We start from the raw sequence: 21,940 nt of genomic DNA on the forward strand, positions 1-21,940 counted from the left end.
ACACACACGCACACACACAAAGCTTTTACCTGACACATGAATAAACATACACACACACAGCTCTTACCTGACACATCCATGAACACACAAACAGCTCTTACCTGACACATGCATGAACACACACACACACCCACACACACACACACACACACACACACACACACACACACACACACACACACAGCTCTTACCTGCATGAACACACAAACACACACACACAGCTCTTACCTGACACATGTAATACCTTACATGAATACAACTGGCCTTGTTAGCAGCCGTGGGTTGCTTTTGCTTTGTCTTTGAAGCTCCAGCCTCCCATTTTGCGTTGCAAAAAAACACAAACATCATCATCAGGTTTCAAAGATAACCTGTCAAGAGCCAGACACGGATGGCAAAGTCTACCACATTCTTCCTGATGTGGAGGCAGGTGAAGTCAGCCTTGTGAGGATTCCTTTGCACATTGCATCACAAGACTGGTATCAATGTACTTCATGTGTGTTCCCTAGTATCTCTAAGAATTCAATAACTGAGTTCCAGAGAGAGATAAGTTGGATGGACAATATTATCTTCACCACTTCAGGGTTGACACTAGGCATGTGGGTTTCTGGTTGAACTCTCATGTGATAGCATGACCTGTTAAAGTAGGTGCTTATAGGTGACAGAAGTGATGGGATGAATTACAACGGACTGTGTAACTAGCTGGGTTTCCATTCAAGCCATTGGCATATTTTAAGCTTTTATGAAAATTCGGCTAAAGAAAATCCAAGTCTGTACGCGTTCCTTCCGCTGCAAATTAAAAACGGGCACTCAACTAATTGAGGGAGGGGTTGTGAACAGCTGTGGGATCAAAACTTAATGTTGTCAGGTTAACTTGCGCATAGACTATGCGAATAGACCAGGGGTGGGCAAACTTTTTGACTCGCGGGCCACAATGGGTTCTAAAATTTGACAGAGGGGCCGGGCCAGGAACAGATGGATGGAGTGTTTGTGTGAACTAATATAAATGACATGTAAACAATTTTAGGCGAATTTCAAATGTTTCTTTTTAGGATTTCCTATTCGAATGGTCAGAATTTGCATTCAAAAGTTGAATAGAGACCCAGCTAATGATTCCTCACTACTCTGCAGCAGCTCAAGAATGTATCCAGGACTGAAGGAGATTCTATGAAGACAGTAACATGTCCTGCACAAAAGTACCTCATAGTGCAAAACATCAAACAGCTTCTAAATACTCTCTCACCTTGAGTGCCTATTTTGTGGGCAGGAGAAAAAAACAACTGTGCTGATTTGAAATACAGCCTGCCTGAAACACCTGCTTTAAGCCAAACTGTTCACATCAGCATAGCAGAGGGAGCCACTTCAATATTTACATTCAGCTGAGTATAGGACCGTTATCTTCTCTGTTATTCAAAGACACTTATAGGACCAAACTGGGTCAGACTGTCTACCTTCTGGCACTTTATTGTGAGAATGGATTAAAATGCGACATTTTGTTTAGTTCCGAGTAGTTTTTACTCTTACTGAGGTTGAGGTATAGGCTATGGTTTAATTGTCTCACAAACGACATTTCAAACATGGATTAATACTGTGGTTGAGAGAGCGAGACAGAAAGACAAATCCAGAGAGGACAGCCTGCTTTTGCCATCAGGCTCAATTGCACAAGAATTGACAAAAATCACAAAACACAGAATCTCACTGAATGCATGTGGAGCAAGTATTGTCGCCCAATAGTTTTAGCAGCTGTTGACTGCATTACAGTTACGCATCTAATATGATTTCGCCCCATAGGCATTAAGTCTGGGCTCCCTCCTTGCGAGTGAACGAGCTGATCTCCTACTTTATGAATGGATGGGCGTGGCATGGACAGTTTCATAGCGCTTAATGAAGTGTACCGGAGCTTCACGCCCTGGACCACTCTCTAGCCCATCGATGGTGAGGTGCTAACAGAGTTAAACAATGAAAGGTTCCAAGAGCAAAGGTCCAGGCGAGGCTTCAGAGTAGTGTGGTCTGACATAGTCTAACTGATGTATATCACGCGAACTGAAGAGGGAACGCTCGCAGGTTGAGCGGGAACAAAGGACCATCATTTCGAGATGATATTTTGTACAAGTTTCTTTGTTCAAGATAAAAACCAAATTCATCAACATTACAATCCGCTTGACGATGACCACGAATCACAGACTATACTTCCACTGAAACTTGGAGAAATGCGACGATGTAGCAGACTGCAAACTGCACATTAAATGGGATTTGTCGGAATGTCCTTATGGTGAAGACGAACCCTGCAAGACGCTGAAAGGTGTGACTGGACTAGCGGAATGTCAGGGTGGAGAGACTAATCCTGAAATCTCGTTTTTGAGGCGTGACGGTGACAACAAAAGGACGTGAAAACTCGCATCAGCACCAGTGAATACAAAGACGCAGAGCAAACCAATCTTTTAACTGGCCGTGCGCAGCTTTTGGGGCTTAGTTGCTCCGTTCCTTTTGTGAGGGATAAAGTGAGGAGTGCTTCCCCTCAGCCACGACCATCTTCGCCCGAACCGGAGCGAGTCGTCAGTACACCGTGGGTTAGAATCTTTCCAGCATCATGCTGTTCTGAACGCACAGATCAGAAGATTCGTAGTCCACGCAAGAGTTTGAACGAAACCCGTTTTCTTAAATTAAGATTTTCTTTCTTAAACCGAGATCATAAATATTGCTCAAACAAAAGACTTGAAAACAAGCGACTGATAGCAGAACCTCAGAACCAAGCTGCTGGCGTACGTGGCGCATAGCCGAAACGATTCTTGAGGCGAATGAGCATTAAAGGTAAGCCCGCCCAATGCTATTCGGTTAGACATTTGAGCTGCTTATGTGTGTGTTACCTGTAAACAGTTTGCCCACTTTTTACATCTTCTTGTCTGTAGGACTCGACACAGATGTTGCCACTGTAGATCTTAGCTACACGTGTATTACGATTGCATAACGAAGAGAGGGAGATGTACTTTGGAACTGCTTTTTTCTAAAATATAAGGTCCCTTTCGCTCTGGCATCTTTTCTGAATGATCAATACTCTGTGTGTCGTGGTTGTGTAACAACTTTATTAGAAGAAAGTGATGAAACTGACCAGGCTGGATCTTAATAAACTACTAACTTTATGAAGACAGTTTGCATACTGCACTGATTATAGCTACATAGTTCTCGGTGTCATCAGTACCCCACATCTTTAATCTCCTGGTTTTGAAACCAGAAAACTTGTATTGGAACTTACATAAATACGTGAAAGTGTGTTTCTGAAATAAATTATGCTAATGCTTTGAAACATTTGAGTGGGTGTGTCAGCTCGTTGTTAATAGATCAGCTGTGATGTTTGTGGCGCCTGGAGATGGAAATTATCTTCTTAGGCCAACCGCCCCTTATTTTACCACAATCTGTACACCAAGAGTTCTCAAACGCCTTCTTAAAGCACCAGTAAGTAGTTCTCTTCCAAACCTTACAAGATAACTACCTAAAAGACGTACAAACACTTTGCAAACACCACCAAACAGCCCAGTTGGCACTGATAGACGTGTGCCAACACTCTAACTGGTGTCTTTTCACAGTATAGCATGTCATGCTGTGTAAGCTTTTCTTCCATTTTTTCGGGGTATTCCAGCCCTGATCACAGAACTATATCATGAATACCCTGGATGTCACTGGTGTTTATATGTCCTTCACATGACCACATGCTATCAAAATTAATTTGAGGATGATACCAAATCTAGTTGCCTATAAAACCACACCTCAAAAAAGTGTCAAAATGTTGCGTAGTGTTGCTTTAATAATCTCTACTGTGAAACTTCTCACTTGTCCTCTTACCATGAATGTGTATATAGATGGATTAACAGTGACATTTTAGATTTTTTTCAGAATGTATTGATCCAGATCATGTGACCTGTGTCAAAAATGGGTTACTGTCTATTATACCTGGTTATCACGTCTCACCAGTGGCTGGGGGAAACTGATTACTACATGACCAAACTAGTAAACCTGCCTAATACAACCATGAAAATCTGTCAACTGAAGGCAAATAAAAGTGTCAGGTGTGTGTTTTAGGTTAAGCACACTATATCATCTTCCTGTTGGGGCTCCCTTTTGGAATTCAAGCTATTCCTCCTCAGGGCAGGTTTGAGTCTGTCTCACAGACGGCACTTGTCTCCAAAGAGGGTAGCGGTTGTTGTTGGTGACTAGTGTTAGTGGGGTTGCACTCCAGACATTCCAGCCTGCTCAAGTACCAAGAGCACAGGCAAGCTTCTCGCAGCTGGGAGCCATATAAGAGCCTGTGTCTTTGTGTGTGGTTGAGCAATATCTCTCCCCTTGCACTGTGAGCTCTTGCTTGGGGAAGGGGGGTGTGGTGCGGCAGAATACAATCAACAACAGCCATCCCGTCAGACTCTGTAAGTGACACGCAGGCACTCCCACTAACTGCTGAGACACACTTGTACGTCACGCTCGTAGACAGACACACGTAATCACGTATAGATGGTAAGAAACAAATATTTTGACATATGCACACACACACACACACACTACACACACAAACACAGCCACACACACACACACAAAACAGACACATTGTCTTCCTTTCACAATGTGTCTCTGTAAGAATGCAATGCACTGGGGGAGGAGAGAGGCAGCTGACACTGAAATAGTCAGTTGTATAAAGTTATTTGGCTGCCAGTCACTAAGGCCCAATGGTGTGAGATATTGAGAAAGAGGAAGACAGAGAGAAGGAGAGAGAGGGAAAGAAGATGAAGTTGTTGGCTCTAAGGGAGAGGTTTTTGGGTGGAGGAAGGCAGCAGAAGGATGGAGTATGAATTGCAGCAGGCAACAGCTGCACATAAAGGGAAGAGAAAGAGAGAGGGGCTCTTGTGGCAGTCTTGAAGTTTCAAATGGAAAAAGGCACAGAGTGATGTGTGTCAGAGTAGACACATTCACAGTCGTATTATAATTTTTCTCTGAAGGCTTAAAGATAGACACATATTATTCATACATAAGAGGGTGCTGATCCTGACATTTGAGTCACCATTTATGAAAGGTAAAATTGTTTCATTGGCCTGATATGACTAATATGACTAGACCAATTACAGACTCTAAGCAAGAGAATATGAGTTTTTTTATAAAGCATATTCTATAAATACAGATAGCCACACTGTGGTATGTGTGTCTGTGTGTGTGTCTGTGTGTGTGTCTGTGGGTGTGTGGCATGCATGTGTGCCTGGGGAAGGGGGAATGTGTTTTTGCATGTGTTGCACTGTTAAGAGACCTGTTGATAGGGAAGTGTTGTGTTGGGAGTGAGGACAGGCCTCATGAGTGATAAGAGCTCAGCTTCAGCCGGTCCTTGCAGCATTACTCCGCTCTCGCCTCTCCTCTTCTCCCACCTGTCTGCATGCCAGCTGCCCTCCATCCTGCCCTTTAATCCCCCCACCCCAACCCCCACTCTTACAGCCTCGGCCCCTCGGAAAGTGTGTGTGTGCCCTGACGTCCACAAAGTCTGTACAGATAGGGCCAGTGGTTGCACAACTCCTGTTGACACAGTCGATGGGAGAAGAACTTGGCTCTTAAAGGGGAAAGGTTCCCTGGTTGGCTACACTTTAGCATGATTTTTGCCACTGACTCCACACATATGGAATCATTTGTAATCGCAGTGCAAGTTGTGCAGCTGACATGCCTGGCTGTGAAGATCGTACACGTCTGCTTTGAGACCCCGTGGGTCTGAGGCGCTCAGCCACGTTACATCAGCAGAGACAGGGCCACGTCTTAGATGTCTTTCTTTTGTTGCTTTCAAGGTCCTTCAAGAGATTCATGCCGTCTCAGTTTGAACACACCGCAAATAGTAATTTGCTCTTGACCTCCTTGCTGCAACTCCTGCATTCAAAGGAGCAAGGCCAGAACAGATACTGTCAGATAATGTGAGTTTAAAAGTGTGTGTGTGTGTGTGTGTGTGTGTGTGTGTGTGTGTTTGTGTGTGTGTGTGTGTGTGTGTGTGTGTGTGTTAGGGCTGTCAATCAATATTCTAAATTATTATGTAATCAAACTGTAACAAAAAAGACATTCGATTGTGAGAATAATAGGCTATTCGATTTTAGAGAAAAAAAGGCAGCCCTACCGGGGTTGTCCGCGGCGCAAGTTCTTGCCTGGGCCTTGGCTGCTGAACTGAAAGCACTGTATAGAGAACAGGAAAAGTTGGTCAAACTGAAACAAGCGAATAATTCAACAACAGCCGTGTGTTCATGATAGCAGAGAGGTCACACTGCTGCTGGTAGTGAAATACCTATTGAACTTTGTAGCGTTTAGGCCAGCAGCTCCCTGCTGGGGTGTTTTCGTGTGGGATGGTGCCTCTGATGGACTACTGTCCATATGGTAGAGTGTTCCATACCAGAACTTTCATTTGGCTCCAATGAGAACCTGAGAATATGTTTAATGAAATGCGTTTCCTGTACGTTCAGGACAGGAACATCCTTCATTTATAGTCGAGAAGTATTATTTCCATGCGTATTACTCCGAAATACATTTGTATGCTGTCTTGAGCTTTATGTAATATTTGCAATGAGTCCATTCTGAACAGCTTGCCTGGAAACTTGGAGGCAGACCCAGCTGAAGCAGACAGGCAGGGGAGCGTAAATCCCAGCTGCATCACTGAGGATGCTGCACTAGTGGAGGCCAGAAACTCTTTTAACCTCTGTTGTTCAGCACCAATAGTTATTAAATCTTTGCCTGATTACTGTTGGATTTTAAAGATTTGTATTACCTGAAATTACTTTGTTTGTCAAAGATGTATTGGACTGAATATTCAGAATAGTTTTAAAGCATGTGTGTCAAAGACATACAAATACAGAGATCCTGATGTATTTCTATGTGTGCATGAGATTTTGTGTAATTGTATTGTCATTTTATGTGGACTGTCTATGTAAATGATCACAGTGGAAGACCACTTTTATAATTCAGTTCAGTTATTTGTGCTAACAGGGAGTGGTGTGGATCCCTGTTCGTTCTGTTATTCGCCAACATTCGTCACCATCAACCCATTACTGAATTTTGTTTATAGATTTTATAGTCACACTTCATTTGGATGGTCCCTTACAGACGATTTTCGGATGCTTAGATTATAAATAAACTATTTGTTGAAACTCAGGTTAAGATTAGGGGTTGGGTTTGGTAAAGGTGATGTTCAGTGACTAAACGGAAAGACTCAACTGGAAATTCAACAAACCACTTGTAAAGTCTCTGTTGGTGGACTATCAAAATAAAGTGTTACAATTTTATTTATACCCTTGTGGTCATAAGCCGTGGTAAAACAGATGGCCCTACTTAAGACCTTGTGACTGGGCAATTAAAAAGTTACATGGTATCAGATTCCATATCATGTGGCGCAATTGAAGCTGTGAGGCTGACAGAGTCAGTTTTATGCAGTGTTTTTACCACCATCACAGTTATTTTTCTCTTTCACTGTACCACCATTATAGGTCTTTCCCTCGTTCTCTTTATATCCCCTCACCTTTATTTTTAAATGTTTAAATCTGCACTGTGTGGAGTTGTGGTGACTGAGTTCATAATTCTGGCACAGACACAGTGTTTCTCCAACCAGAGTGAACTTCATACTGAACCTAATCCAAACAAACATAATCCCAACTACTGACCTCCCCTCAGATCAGATGACTCTGAACATTGACAGTCAGCAGTGACCGGTATCTGTGACTGGGGTAGAAACAATAACCTCTCGCATCCTAAAATCACTTCCTCAGTTATTATGACATTAGGGAATAGTTGATTGTTGTGCAATTTTTAAATGTAGGAGTTTCTCTGGATACACTTTGCATGTGGTCTAGGCCCTCTGTCTATCTCTCCCTCTCTCTCACACACACAAGCACACACAACCAAATCCATGTACCCACACACACACACACACACACACACACACACACACACACACACACACACACACACACACACACACACACACACACACACACACACACACACACACACACACACACACACACACACACACACACACACACACTCACACACACTCACACACACACAGTGCTGTGACACACTCACACACACACAGTGCTGTGACACTGATCAAATGTGGTCACATGGGGTGTGGTAGCCAGCGACATCTGTACACTTGCAGCCGTTTGCTGCTCCAGAAATAGCTTGGTCCCAGTATGGATCTTTCCGTGGCTTTTCGGAGATCTCGTTTAAATTGTGCAGCCAAGCGCATCAGACTGTTAATTCCGGGATGGGGTGGAGTAGGGTGGGGTGGGGTGGGATGGGGTGGGGATTGTTATGTCTCTCTGTTTGCAGCAGTGTGTGTTTCTGTGTGTGTATTTGCCTGTGTGTGTTCCATCCATTGTGGATGCACGTACTGTAAAGCTTTTTCGTGCATCTGTTTTTTTTTTTGCAAGGGTATTTTTTGTGTGTGTATGTAGAACATGTGGAAATGCATACCAGCGCTGTTAGAGCATCACACAAACACAACAGCCGGCCAGAATAATCTCAACAAAGCTTCTTCCTGTTTCCACAAAGTCCCAGGCGATCAGGGTAAGAGGGCTCCCCGCCCTTTGCTGCGACTCCCAAATGCCATTTTATAATCTTGTACAGTGCTGTATTCAGTGACGTTAAAGTGTTAAGTTAGGGTACAATTGTCAGAGGTGAAGTTTAAGTGAGTCATCTCATCTTCATCCAGGTTTCTGAAGAAAGTGTAGAAAGGAACCCAAAGAGCTTACTTCAAGCCCTTACTTCATGCCATCAGTTCTTTGGTTTGGTTAATCGCGACTCTCTGCCTTGCGGAGCTCTTCTGATCTAAATAACACCTTGTAAATCCTTCTCAGGAGTCTGTGATGGAACACTTACAAGTTTTTTTTTCTCAGAGTGTAAGAATAGTAGAGAGTAGATGAAAAGCAGGTTTTTTTAAATTCTTTCTTCCCACCCCCTCGCCCCTGGCTCCCCTCCCTCCAGAGGTGGACTGCCTGAGCCGCACCAGACCAGCTCCAGCTCCTCAGCAGCCCGCTGGCCCGCTCTGTTTGGCTTGGCATGCAAGCGTGTTTGATCAGCATGCTCACTGAAACCTGCCTCCTTTCCCATACCCTCATCTCCACATCTCCCCCTTCACCTACCCCCTTCGCAGCCCCTCTCAATACACCATCTGTGCTACTATAGTGCATCATTGTTGGGATAGTTTTTTGGCCTGTTTCCGTCAGGATTTGTGTTTTTTTCTGGTGGAATTGTGCTGGTGATCTTGCTTGTATGCACTTTATTTTGTTGCATTGCACATCCTTTTACCTGCACCAAGATGAATTCCTTGCACTCCCAGTATCTGGCAAAGAAGGATTCTGATTGTGATTCTTTGACTCAGTGCTGTTTCACCGTCTCAGCCATGGTTTTGTGTCTTTGTTTGAGATTGTGTCCTGGTTGACTTACAACCTGAAAAAAATAGTGCAGTGATTTTTTTCTAACCAACTGAAACACATTTTTTTTCTTTTGGACGATTGTCGACACATATTTTAGCCATTATTTCTTCTTGAAAATGACAGCAAACTGAAGTTACTACATCATTTGCTACAATTACAGGCATAGCAAGGTCAGTTTGCGGTCTAAAAAGCTGGTGGCAACATATTATTCATTCTCAGAAACAATGCTGTGTGTTTTTAATCTCTGAATATCTGCAGCTGCATGTGGACAACTTTTCTTACATGAATATTAACTATTGCCTGGGAAACTGGCTTTCTCTGGCTTTCTCCCTCAAATATTACAACAGTGTTACATTTTATCTTGCAGAATTTGGAGACATAATAGCTGCGTTTGTGTGTCATATGCAAAAAATAAATCAGTTGGAAGGATTTTTCAGGATAAGCTTTCTTTGCAAAATATGTCCAAATACAAAGCATATTTGATGTGGGCATTTTCAGACCATATTCAGACATTCTGTTGAGGCCCATGTCAGCACATAGTTCAGGGTCTGATAATGTTAGTGAAATGTGTGGAATGAAAGATTTTTGGCAGCATATTGTTCTGTGTCACTGATGGCCCTCTGTGAAATGGGTTATCAACCACATGGTGGACACGTGAGGTTCAGCAATAGCGCAGCACTTTGTTACCTTTAACCCTTTACACTACCTGCTCTAGGTGGCACTAAGGTGAATTCTCATTGGAAGTTGATAAATGGACTCATCTCAGCCAGGATGGTGAGACACTTATACATTTTCGATATTGATGCAGAGGGAGAGATGACTGAGATGTAGGTCTCAGCTTGTTGAGGAACAAGTAAACAGGTGGGGGACATTTCCTCAGAATGTTTGAGAAGTCAAACTCCTTTGCTGCGGGGAATTTCAGCTATTCGCCTTGTTTGCGGAGACTCGTACTTCCCACACGAACCCCATGTCCACCCCAGCCGTCTCCATGTCCATGACATCCCAAACCGTCCAGCCCATGTCTGACACCAGCGTGTGAGGATGAGGCTGGGTGCACATCCATCAGGTGCTCAGACAGCTTCCTGCAAGCCGCATGTGGCTGTGAATGCCTAGCAACAGCTTGACGGAGCGCACTGGAGAGGCCAGGTGGGACCATGAGTTACAGCTGCTGTTTGTCGCCAGCTGATGGCCTGTTTAACATAGGCACTTCTCTCTGCTGATGGGGTTAGGCATGACTCACGATAGGACGTGACGCATGCCTGCCACAGGATGTCTGGGGTCCAGAGTTTTTGTGAAACACTTTGTGAGTTTGCCCTGTCTATCAATTTGAATGTCACAATACGCCATCTGTACTATTACAGTGAGTGCATGCATTAGTTCCTCTACAGATTCAAGATAACTGTCAGGATTGTGTTTATGAATAGCTCACCCACACAGACACACACACACACACACACACACACACACACACACACACACACACACACACACACACACACACACAGACACACACACACACAGACACACACACACACAGACACACGCACGCACGCACGCACGCACGCACGCACGCACGCACGCACACACACACACACACACACACACACACACACACACACACACACACACACACACACACACACACACACACACACACACACACACACACACAATATTTGCTGCTCCTTTATAAACACACTCAAATAGGGTCCCAGCTGAAAATTCCAAAGGCCCAAGCATAACAGCTCATAGCTCTCATAAGAAACACATTCAGGAAAAAACACATGCAAACACACACACACACACACACACACACACACTGGGGAATGGTGAAGACTAGTCTGTAACTGTGTTGTGTGTGTGTGTGTGTGTGTGTGTGTGTGTGTGTGTGTGTGTGTGTGTGTGTGTGTGTGTGTGTGTGTAAGCACTGGTGGGTGGGTGGTTCAGTTCTCCCCCATGCTGTACATGAGAAATAAGGCTGAACTGCGTATCCAAGTCCTACTGAGAGATGGGAATGTAACTTCTTGAGTTATTTTCAGCCCCTGTTCCTCTTAAGAGAGTACATTGAAGAGAACAAAACCACAATCAAAATTTCTACTGGCAATGTACTAAGCATCACCACAGATAGAGGTAGTAATTTATTCTGTTAGTCCTCGCGCCAGAGTTCAACTAGAGTGTGAAAGCTGTGAAATATTAACATTCTACCTAATGTTTTTTTCTTAATTTGTGTAACTATGTAGTTCTACATATATGACCAACTTATCCAAGCACATGAAAATGTGGCCCTTGATATAAGTGATGTATATTATTTGAATCCTATTGACACCCAAAAATAACTCTGAGTTTACCTCAAATCCACGTCCCATGGAATGACTCTTTTATATATAATGTACCCCTTTATATACTTATATATATCTTCATAGGCTTTAATCAACCTCCCTACTCTGGCCCCTAAAGTTCCACAAAACAAAAATGATCTTCAGCAACAAACCATGGAGCTCAGTCTCCTGCTGTCTCAAAACCCCATATTTGAATGTAAACGCATCCTGTTTGTGCAATCTTGTCTGCTCAGCATGCATTCCTAACGCCCGACTCACATTGCTGCGTTGATGCGTCAGGGTTAACGCATCCCCATTCACTTTGCATGGGGTGACATCATCCTTTGCCGAACTGAATTGTGGCTCCGTTTGGTTCGCGTGCGTTGCGTTTCATGCTTTGCTCGCGACAAGAGTTGAAGAAGGTTCAACTTTTCAACAGGCAATGCATGCATCAGCCAATCATATTGCCTTTCATGCATAACTGACAGCACAGGCACTAGCCAATCATATCCCGTATATGCTCACGTCTACAGAGCGGCAAACTAAAAAAAAAAAACATGGCTGCCAAACTCCGTAGATGGTCGTATTTGTACCTACAAGTTGGTTGTTTGACTTTTTTTTGGTTAGATTTTTTAAAAGTTACCGAGAAATAGACACTGTACAATGTAAAAACCCCTTTATTGTAACTGAGAAATACGTATCATAGGATTTGCGAGGTGTCTGAGCACACTGTCTAATGATGGGTTAGGGTTAGCATGCTACTACTCACAGGGTAAAAGCTTACTAGTGACGTGATTGGTTTGTTGACCTGTCAATCTCACTATAACGTCTCCGTTATCAACAGAACCCCATGCGCCAAACTCCTCCTCCACCGTCCGTTGCATCAACGCAACAATGTGAGTCGGGCGTAAGGCAGAATGCACTTTAGAATCCAGGACACAAAGCACAGGTGAACATGATAATCGCTCATCAGTGATTTGTAAAGAAAAAGCCAAATCTAAATTGATTAGTCTCTTGTCTCCAGCTGTGCCTTTTTTTTGCCCTGATACAGTAAAAAAAAGTACCGATTGCCTTCATTCCTATTTTAGCCCTTTTTTCCCTCAACTAAAATAACACACAGACCTGTGACTGACGGAGTCTGTGACCCTTGTCATTCATGCTCTGCTCTTTTTGTGTACCTTTTTGGAGCCAGACTACTTCTCTGAGGGACAGAATTCCGGGATGTCTGTTATTATCCTCAGCTCTGTGGTAGGGCGGTGTCTCTTCTTGCCTGGAAGAAGCTTTAGAGGGGTATGTCTGTCTTGCTGAACATTTGACTACTGGGTGTTGACAGACCCAAGATTTTTTCAATAGTGCTGCCGCACAAAGATCCTTGGTCCCGTGAGAAAGAGACAGAAATATGAGAAACATGCTATAGTTTATTGTAACAAGGCTAGGAGGGTTAGAAACATCTTTGAGCACATATCCCTAACCTATCATAAAGTATTTTCTTAGTAGCTATTGTAGCTATTCAGGAGGTTGTTGTGAGACACCACAGTTCTGCGTTGAGATGTCGAGATATCTGCTTTCCTGGTTCGTAAGAGAGCCAGGGGGCATTGCATTCCCAGACTATGATGGCATTTGCATGCCCGCTTCATAACCCTGTCCAACTGTGGACATGTTGTCCTTTGCCAAGCTGGATAGACAACCATTTTAATTTCAGACAAATAACATTGTTCCTGTTATCATCATGACTGCCACAGCTTGTCTTATAGCTCCTTTGGCAGACCTGGGGGATTTGAAGAAAAAAACTCACTGGAAACATCGATAATTTGGGCAATAAGAAAATATTTGTAAAAAGTTTATAAAACAGCTTTAATAATCAACTGGATGCATTTTATGTAGTGGTTACATTCAATGTGGACTAAATCCACTTATTCTAGCCACCAGAAGAGGGCACTCTCCTGTACTTTGTCTTCTCAGATATTTAACAGATGCAATTATCCTAAACAACTTATCCAGGTATGGAGAAGTTATACATTTGATCATTACATGCTCCTCCTGGGAAACAGCTTGTTGATGTTGCTAGCATTTGGCACCACTAGTTCAGCCATGGATTATTGCAAGTATTGTAAAAGATACAAATGTTAGAGTGAGCATCAGGACTAGGATGGAAGGATATAGGCCCACACTCACATTAACAGCTAAGAGGCCCTACATTTTTAATTTTGACTGTCAAACACTAGTGGAGGAATCACAAGGTACATACACACCCTTGAATACTTTAGTGATATTACTTTTATTTTGTGTCAGGAGTAGAGGTCCAGGCAAGATGGGCCCTGTAGTTTGCATTCTTTCTTCATGAATGCACATTCCAAAAAGGCTTTCTCTCAGGGGTCTCCCGCTTTAGTCTGAGCTGTGACCATCTATGGGCAATGGATAGAGGAACTGCAATTTGTCAGTTCTTGGCAGTTTCCATGACAATGAAAGATTAAAAAGGCCTCAGATTGTTATAACCGATGCTTTGCCTTGCATGCTTATTGAAACATTTATTTCAGTTCTTAGGTAGGGCATTGTTATCTTAAAGGACTTTCCATCTGGAAAGAAAAAAGAGGGCTACTGGTAATTATTAGGCCTTTAAACTGACAGAATGGATTTGCTAAATTCAGTCTACGCCTGTTCTGCTCATAAAATAAACTACGATACCAACGTCAAAGATAGTTAGATGCTATCACGCTTAGAGTTGCACGTTCAATGAAATCTGACGTATGCACTCAAAGATGGAAAAGACAGCATGTTTAAAGTGCTGTTGTCCACGATATGATATATGTCTCTGTGAACTACAGTTCTCTGTTAAAAGAGTGACTCAGTCGGACACAGAGCAGTAATACGCGGTTGGAAGAGATGGTATGCCTTTTTTCAAAGAATAATTAACCCATGACCGTTTAAATTCACGGCCATGTACGAAGGAATGCAGTGGCAACAGAGTTAACTAGACAGACTATCCCAGACGGGGCGGGAATACAAAGCAGCCACCATCAGGCGATTGGCTGCTTAGGATATTACATCACTGTCAAAGGCGGATCTCGAGGAGTCATGACGCGGTACTGTAGGGGCGTGTTGTCGAGAAATCAGCTGTAGAAACAATAACAGAAAGAAACCTGGAGGGGTAAGGGTTTGAAATTGCATATTCGCAAGAAAGTAAGTAGTGTCTTTTAGAATCGTCGACATAATCCCCCATGTTTAGACAGGACAAGAGAGTTCCGTAGCCTAGTTGTCAGCGGCATATTCGCCTCAAAGGCTTTGGCAGACTTTCAGTAGAAAAAGCGAGCGTGCAGATGGCACCTATTTGACAGCTGCGGAAATAGATAAAGCGTCGACAAATAAAAAGTCCTACACACCTGTGCTAACTTTTTTTTGGCCTCTACACTCCTGCGCCCGGTGTAACGGGATCCAGGGGTGGGACTCAGGCGGACTGGCATGTGGGTCAATTCTGGCACAGTCGGAAGGTAGGCAGAAATTTCACTTGGGAGGAAGATAAGTCACGTGTTTGCTTTATAAATTGGTGTTGGTTTGGGTATTCAGGGCGTCTGTAGTTCCATAATTGGTAAACTGGGCACTGTACCGTAACCAAAGCACACGTATGGCATTTAAACAATTTGCATGATTTCATTATTGCAATCGTTTTATGAGCATGTTGCTTTTTTTGCTGTGCTTGCTTCCATGGCTGGGCATTTTAATACAGGCTACTTTTAATGTGGTCCCTAACAACGACAACCAAAAAACCATCACCATGTGCTTTCAGATTCCGTCAGCTCAAAGATTACATTGGATGGCCCGTTATTCTCTTATCTCTTTCCTAGAGCTCAGTTGTTCCGCGACATATAATTAAGTATTTCCTTGTTGTCTGTGATAGCTTCTTGCTTCTCACTCAATGTTGCGAAAACGCAATTCACGCGAACTATGAATAATTTTGAATGAATGTTGAGGAGGAGCTAAGGGTGAATGAAACGGGGGCGAATGGCAGCTCAGTTATGTTGCGCGTCTCAGCTTCTCTCCTGATGCAATGCTGTGAAATCCTTTGTCCCTCAGATATGGGTATGAGAAAAGGCTAGGTTTTCCTGATATTAGTGATAAGATATGCAGCATATCACATACTCTATCTGAGTTAATGGTTGAGATATACCGTTCTCTTGTGCTGTAATGCACACTGCCTGAAATACATCTTATCACACAAACACAGACACCTTTCTGTGAGGTCAGTATGGAGATTGAGTTTCATCAGGTGAAACATAAGATGGAGGCATGCTAACCTACTAACCATATCTGCACAGGCGAAGGCCATACCTTCCCCTACAGAAATCACATTTACCCAAGCACAGCTCATAAAACCCCCAACTGTCTACCCCTACATACCTATCCCAGTCAATGCTGGGGTTCATATCTACCTTAGAGATAAGCTGCCCTTTTGCAAAAACACAATTGAACCCTCATAAGGTACAGTTGCTTGGAGGTTGTCATTGTTGTATCGTAAGTTTCATTCAACTTTACCCAGTTACACCCTTGCTACTCCCATGGTGGTAATATCTACCCATACACAGCAACCAGACATACCTTTGAAGTTAAGCCTGTGTGAAGAAATCATCCAACACCTTGTGCTTGCTCCCCTCTGATAGCCCAAACCTGTGTCTAACTCTAGCTCTCCTGCTGCAAGCATGTGCTCAAAGCATCAGTGTGTCTGTCCTGCGAATGGCTCCTTAATCAGGGTGGGATAATAGATTTAAGGGGAAGCATTAGCCCTTTCAGCAAGTGTCACTGAGGGATCCATTCAGGGTATTCATTACGAGGAATGCTTAAAAGCACTGTCATGCCATGTGTCATTGCAAAAGTAACATATGGTAAAAGAAAGGAAATGATTGAGGCTGCCTGTGTGATGAACACACTTGATTTGACATCAGGGCCGGAGCTGGAGACTGGGGACCTGGGCTGCCCAACCTCCTGGCCTGCAGACAGCCTGTTTGAGCTGCTCTCTGCTGACCCTCTGAGGAGTGAAGGTACTGTACGCTGATATCTGAAGTGTCACTCTGTGAGTGGCCATCAGTCTGGCACTTGTCAACTCTAGAAGCCACCGCCTCCCCCCTGTTCATCAGCTGGTGCATAGAGGTGTCCAATCTCTTCCGACCTGAGCGTCACTGAAGTGCTTCTGTGAATGTGTTTGTATGGGCAGGTGGAAGGGTTACTTTACAGAGATCTATGGTGCTGGTATTGGTCATGAGCTCAAAGTTCTTGTAAAGTTTTAGAGACAGGGCGTAGCTGGACAACACAAGCCTGTTTATTAACTTCTGTTCCTGCACTATAAAGAGAGCCTGTCCAAGTCGAGGCCCATTGCAGCCACATGTCCAGGTTCACTGTAATGACAGCTCGTGCTGCCAACTCAGACTCTGTCATTGTGTGTTGGAGTGATGGTGTCTGTTGTTAACATTCCTCTCTTTTATCCAAAGCCACTTACAAGTGAGGAACAACACTCAAGCTTCAATACAGTAGGAGACCGTAGAGTAAGCACTAAGTACTACAATTGAATCACATTACAATACACTACACTGCACACTACAATGTCATCACACTACAATCTGATCTGCACTCACACAGGCTAGAAATATCAGACTAAAGGAAGAGTGTGAGTCATAAAGGGAAATGTGTTCCCCCTCCCCCTTTTCCCTCTTTCCACCTCTTCCTCTACTTCCCTCCCTGTCGCTTTACCCCCCCCCCCCCCCATTTGTTCTCTTTGTGTGTCTGTCTCTCTCTTTCGCTCTCCTCCACTGCCTTTTTTTCCCTCTCTATGTCCCAGACCCATTTGAGATTCCTGGCACACTCTTGTCATGATGTTGACCTCCTTTTGGTTAAGAGGGCCCAAAACAACAGACAGGCAAAACAGGCAGCCTGCATGGAAAAAATGTATTCTCTGGGTCCGTGGGATCGAGTTTCCAATATTGTCCTTTACATAGGCGGCAGCAGTGACAATATGAGACGGTAGCAACGCTAGGAGCCAATACCAGCAATAGTCCTCACATAGTGTTCAGTAGCACAAGAGCGGTCTTGCAGCAGAAGAGACAATGTCAGCACAGATAGGCAGCTGTGAGCTGTGAGAAACGGCAGCAACCTTTGACTTCTTAATGCAAGAGAAAGCCCCTAAAATAGGCCACATTCAGGCGTGTTGAACCCTGGACTGATAGTCGCAGAGAGGCAGAGTATTCCCAGCTTATCCCCTGGTGAGGGTTGTGGCTGCGTTAGTGTCCTCTGATCTGGAGAGAGGGAGCGGAGAGCTGTAGCCGTCCAGGATTGATGTCTGGGTCAACAGGCCTGGAGAGTATGGAAGCAGAGGTGGCGGGCTACCCGGGAGGGTGGAGGGGGCGATAAAGCAGAGAGAGAGAGAAAGAGAGAGAGCAAGAGATGATGTTGCTGGGCCGCCTTGCTTTTTACAGGCTGCTGTTATGTAACCAGTCTGCACTGCCACCATCCCAGGCCGTCACTCTCTCTGAGAGACACACACACACACACACACACACACACACACACACACAAACCGAACACACACACACACACACACACACACACACACACACACACACACACACACACACACACACACAACACAGATAAACACAGATGTACCCACAGACAGACACACTCATTATCACAAATTCCACTGTCATAAATCACAATAAAATGTGCAATTAAAAATGTATATTACATACACATAGAGAACACTTATACGTGAACACATTTGATATGTGTGTTTGTGTAAGAGGTAGAGAGAGGGGAAGGGAGAGATAGAGGGAGCTGTGGATCCTTTTTATGCAGTGCTGAGACAGAGCTGTCTCTAACATTGGAGCTGTTTCATAACTTCCACAGACAGGGAGGGGGAGGGAGAGGGAGAGGGAGAGGGAGAGGGAGAGGCAGAGCAAGTGCACTGCGACAGAGGGCAAGGGAGAGATGGTAAGAGATAGATGATGGGGTGGGGGGTGGTGGTATAGACATTGAATTAACCAAATAACAAAGTATGCAGAGACAGGGAGAACAGAGAGGAGAAGCAGGGGAGTGTTTGTGAATGAGAAACAGAGTGACTGATGAGACAGAATGAGCTGACGAGAGAGGAGAAGAGAGAATGGAAGAACGATGTGGGTGATTGAATTACAGAGGAAGACAGCGCAAGAGAGAGAGAGAGCGAGGGGGGGGGGGGGGGGGGGGCTTGAAGAGTGCACAGTGTTCCAGAGGTGTTTAGAGAGGTGTGTGTGACTGGAACCTCCCGCTGTGCAGAGTAAAGACTCAAGATAGAGAACCTGCTAGCTGATGTGTTCTTCTCTCTCTCTCTCTCTCTCTCTCTCTCTCTCTCTCTCTCTCTCTCTCTCTCTCTCTCTCTCTCTCTGTCTCTTTCTGTCTCTGTGCTTGATTCCATATCTGGAGGCTTCCCTTTGTATTCCAAGTCAGACACTGAATACAAACATCAGAGAATGAATGAAGGTACACTGAGTCCCTTCTTGCTTTCTCCTTCAGTTCAGATGTTGTGGTAATTCCTAGTGTGTCATTTTCAGATTCTGTGAATCTGTGTTGGAAAACATCATGATTCTTCCACCCAGGGCCCCAAGACTTACAAATACTTTTTTTTTATCAAGTTCAAGCTCAGTTGTAGCACCTTTAAAGTGTCACAGAAAAGAATGTGTGCGTTTTTATACTTGTTTGTGCCTTGTGTGTGTGCGTTTGTCTGTCTGTGTGTTGCTTGTGTGACCGTGTGTTTAAGAGAGAGAGTGGTAGTGGAAGGGAGTTTCTGTCCACTGGCCTTCCTCTCTCTCTCTTTTTCGGGTGTAGCAGGGCCATAGTGTTCTCCAAACGGGTATCAGGTTCACAGTCAAAGTATCTGGAGCGGGGTTTGGTTGCTGAAACACTCCTTCTCAGTTTAGCTTTAATGTGTGCAGTTTCTCACCTTTCTGAAGAGAACACCCTCTCAATGTTCTAATTCCAGCAGCAACGGCCAACATGGCTGACACCAATGTGTGTTAATAGACAATATTCGTCAGTCAGAGACTTAAAAGCCGACTCCTTTCTGGCTGCGCTGCATACAATATGGCCATTCTCTCCACTATAACGGCAAATCATTTAATAGGATAGGACTTGAGTAGGATTTCACTTGATTTGTAATAGGATTTATAGAGGGATTTTACTTAGTTAAATGATAAGCATTGTATTGTAACATTGATTATGTAGGATTTGACAAAAATGGCTAGTGATACCTGCTGTGCACTAAGATTGCACAGGCAAGATTGGTGCTTATATTGGTTGCAACCATTAACCATTAACCATTAAGCCATGCATGACAGAGACAAGTAATTGTAGTTGGAACAAGGCTAAGATTAAAAGCTTCTCAAAGTCCCAAATAGGTCAAAGAGATGCATCCCTGCTCTAGGTTAGTTCTTTGGCTCTAGGTTGGATACTTTTTAAGTTGTCTTACCTTTCCCCCCTAGACGCTCTGACATCTACCTACATTATTCTTTACATTTACATTTACATTTAGTAGTTTAGCTTTTGTGGGCACCCTTGGACTTTAAACGTTTCTATCCGTGCGTGAAGTAACAAGGTTTTCACATGGTTTCTCTCCCCTTATGTATGTCTCGGACTCGACCCTGCTAGACCCTAACCCCCAGATAAAAGGGAACCTGCGCCACTTCTTCTCCTTCTGCTTGCGTCTTGTGAGTCATGTGGGATGATCCCAGAGTACTCCTCTCCCACACAGACCCCCTGTGCTTTATTCACTTCCCACCAAGCAGTTTCCCATACACTCCTTTTTGCTCCCAGGCCTCCCTTTCTGAGGTCTTGGAGGTTTTTTTTTTCTAGGAGAGGCAGCTCGTTCTGTGGTGTTGCTGAGGGGTACTGGGTTACATTGGGTACCCGAGTTGTGCGCTGGCACCCTGTTTGCCTGGGCCCACCCGCTTGAGCGCACTGGCGCTGTAAGATAACACTCCCATCTGTGAAGTGAGACAGAAGCTTGGCACGGCGGAATGGGTGAGATGGATGCAGAGTGGAAAGAGAGGAGTGGCGGGGATGGGTCTGTTTGTGCCAGTAATCAATGTGTCATATACTGCCGGTGGAAAAGTTCCAGCCGAGAAAGCCATCTTCGTGCGATGCTTTATGCACTGAGCTTCTGTAGATGTTGTCAGTCTCTGTACTTCCTTCCTTTTAAAGAGTGTGGAAATGAGAAAGTTGGTTGACAAAACAGCGTGGGTGTGAGTTTCATTTGTGGGCGCTGACGAAGGGGTGTGGAACACAAAAAACACACACACACAAATTCATTTATTAATTATTGTCAATGGAAGGGCAACAATTATGGCTTTCTTTCATATTGGATGGACCATTCTGCTTAGGCTTGTGGTTGATGATAAAACATGTCTAAATACTCTGAACTAGACGTGTCCTCTTCTGTCCATAATGAAAGCCCCCAGGGTGACACTCCACTGAACTTAAATCCTTTGCTGTGCTTTTGGACTGTGTTTAGAGCAGTTCACATTGAACCATCTATGGGAGTAGGGACAAGTTCTAAAATGTTCTTCCTAATTGTAACATGTTTTCACAGTATAGCACGCTAAAATATTGAAATTAAAATGTCATTCTTCCAAATGAGTGCAAGTGTGCTGAATATAGCTTCTCATATATAGTTTATATATTTTATATAGATATATGCAGTATATTTATAGCTTCAAACAATATAGATTCCTTTCTACCTTCCACAGCTATTGCAACAAGGTTACTACCCTTTCTCTTTCTTCCTCTCTCCTCTGTTGTCCCTCTATCACTTTTTTCTCTATTCCTCTTCATCTCTTCATCTCTTCATCCTCTCTCTCTCTCTCTCTCTCTCTCTCACTCCTGCTGACTCTGGCTCCTCCCCTCCCAGGGCCCTCTCCATGGATATTGACACAGACTATGAGCGGCCCAATGTGGAGACGATCAAATGCGTGGTGGTGGGCGACAACGCCGTGGGGAAGACGCGTCTGATCTGCGCCCGTGCCTGCAATGCCACCCTCACGCAGTACCAGCTGCTTGCCACCCACGTGCCAACCGTCTGGGCCATCGACCAGTACCGCGTGTGCCAGGAGGTGGGTACTGGCGCCACCCGTTTAAATGTATAGATGCTGAGTGTGTAAGGCTACAGAGCAC

At 44.2% G+C, this 21,940-nt stretch overlaps 1 protein-coding gene across 3 annotated transcripts in view; it reads left to right on the forward strand.

Annotated features, from left to right (window-relative positions):
- Positions 1-1,975: 1,975 nt before the first annotated feature.
- The window catches only part of rhobtb4 (Rho related BTB domain containing 4), a 37,933-nt gene continuing 17,968 nt past the window's right edge, over positions 1,976-21,940 (forward strand). Inside the window, exons 1-4 of one of the 3 annotated variants that reach the window (XM_080852061.1) lie at positions 14,885-15,243; positions 16,693-16,788; positions 17,236-17,289; positions 21,678-21,879. In XM_080852061.1, coding sequence (XP_080708187.1) covers positions 21,688-21,879 — 192 coding nt within the window. In that variant the 5' untranslated portion in view covers positions 14,885-15,243; positions 16,693-16,788; positions 17,236-17,289; positions 21,678-21,687. Of the gene's footprint in view, positions 2,809-14,884; positions 15,244-16,692; positions 16,789-17,235; positions 17,290-21,677; positions 21,880-21,940 lie in introns of those variants that run through there. The other 2 variants (XM_080852060.1, XM_080852062.1) reach the window with 2 other exon arrangements.

The sequence above is a fragment of the Sprattus sprattus genome, assembly GCF_963457725.1.
Source record: "Sprattus sprattus genome assembly, chromosome: 15".
NCBI classification, from domain to species: domain Eukaryota; kingdom Metazoa; phylum Chordata; class Actinopteri; order Clupeiformes; family Clupeidae; genus Sprattus; species Sprattus sprattus.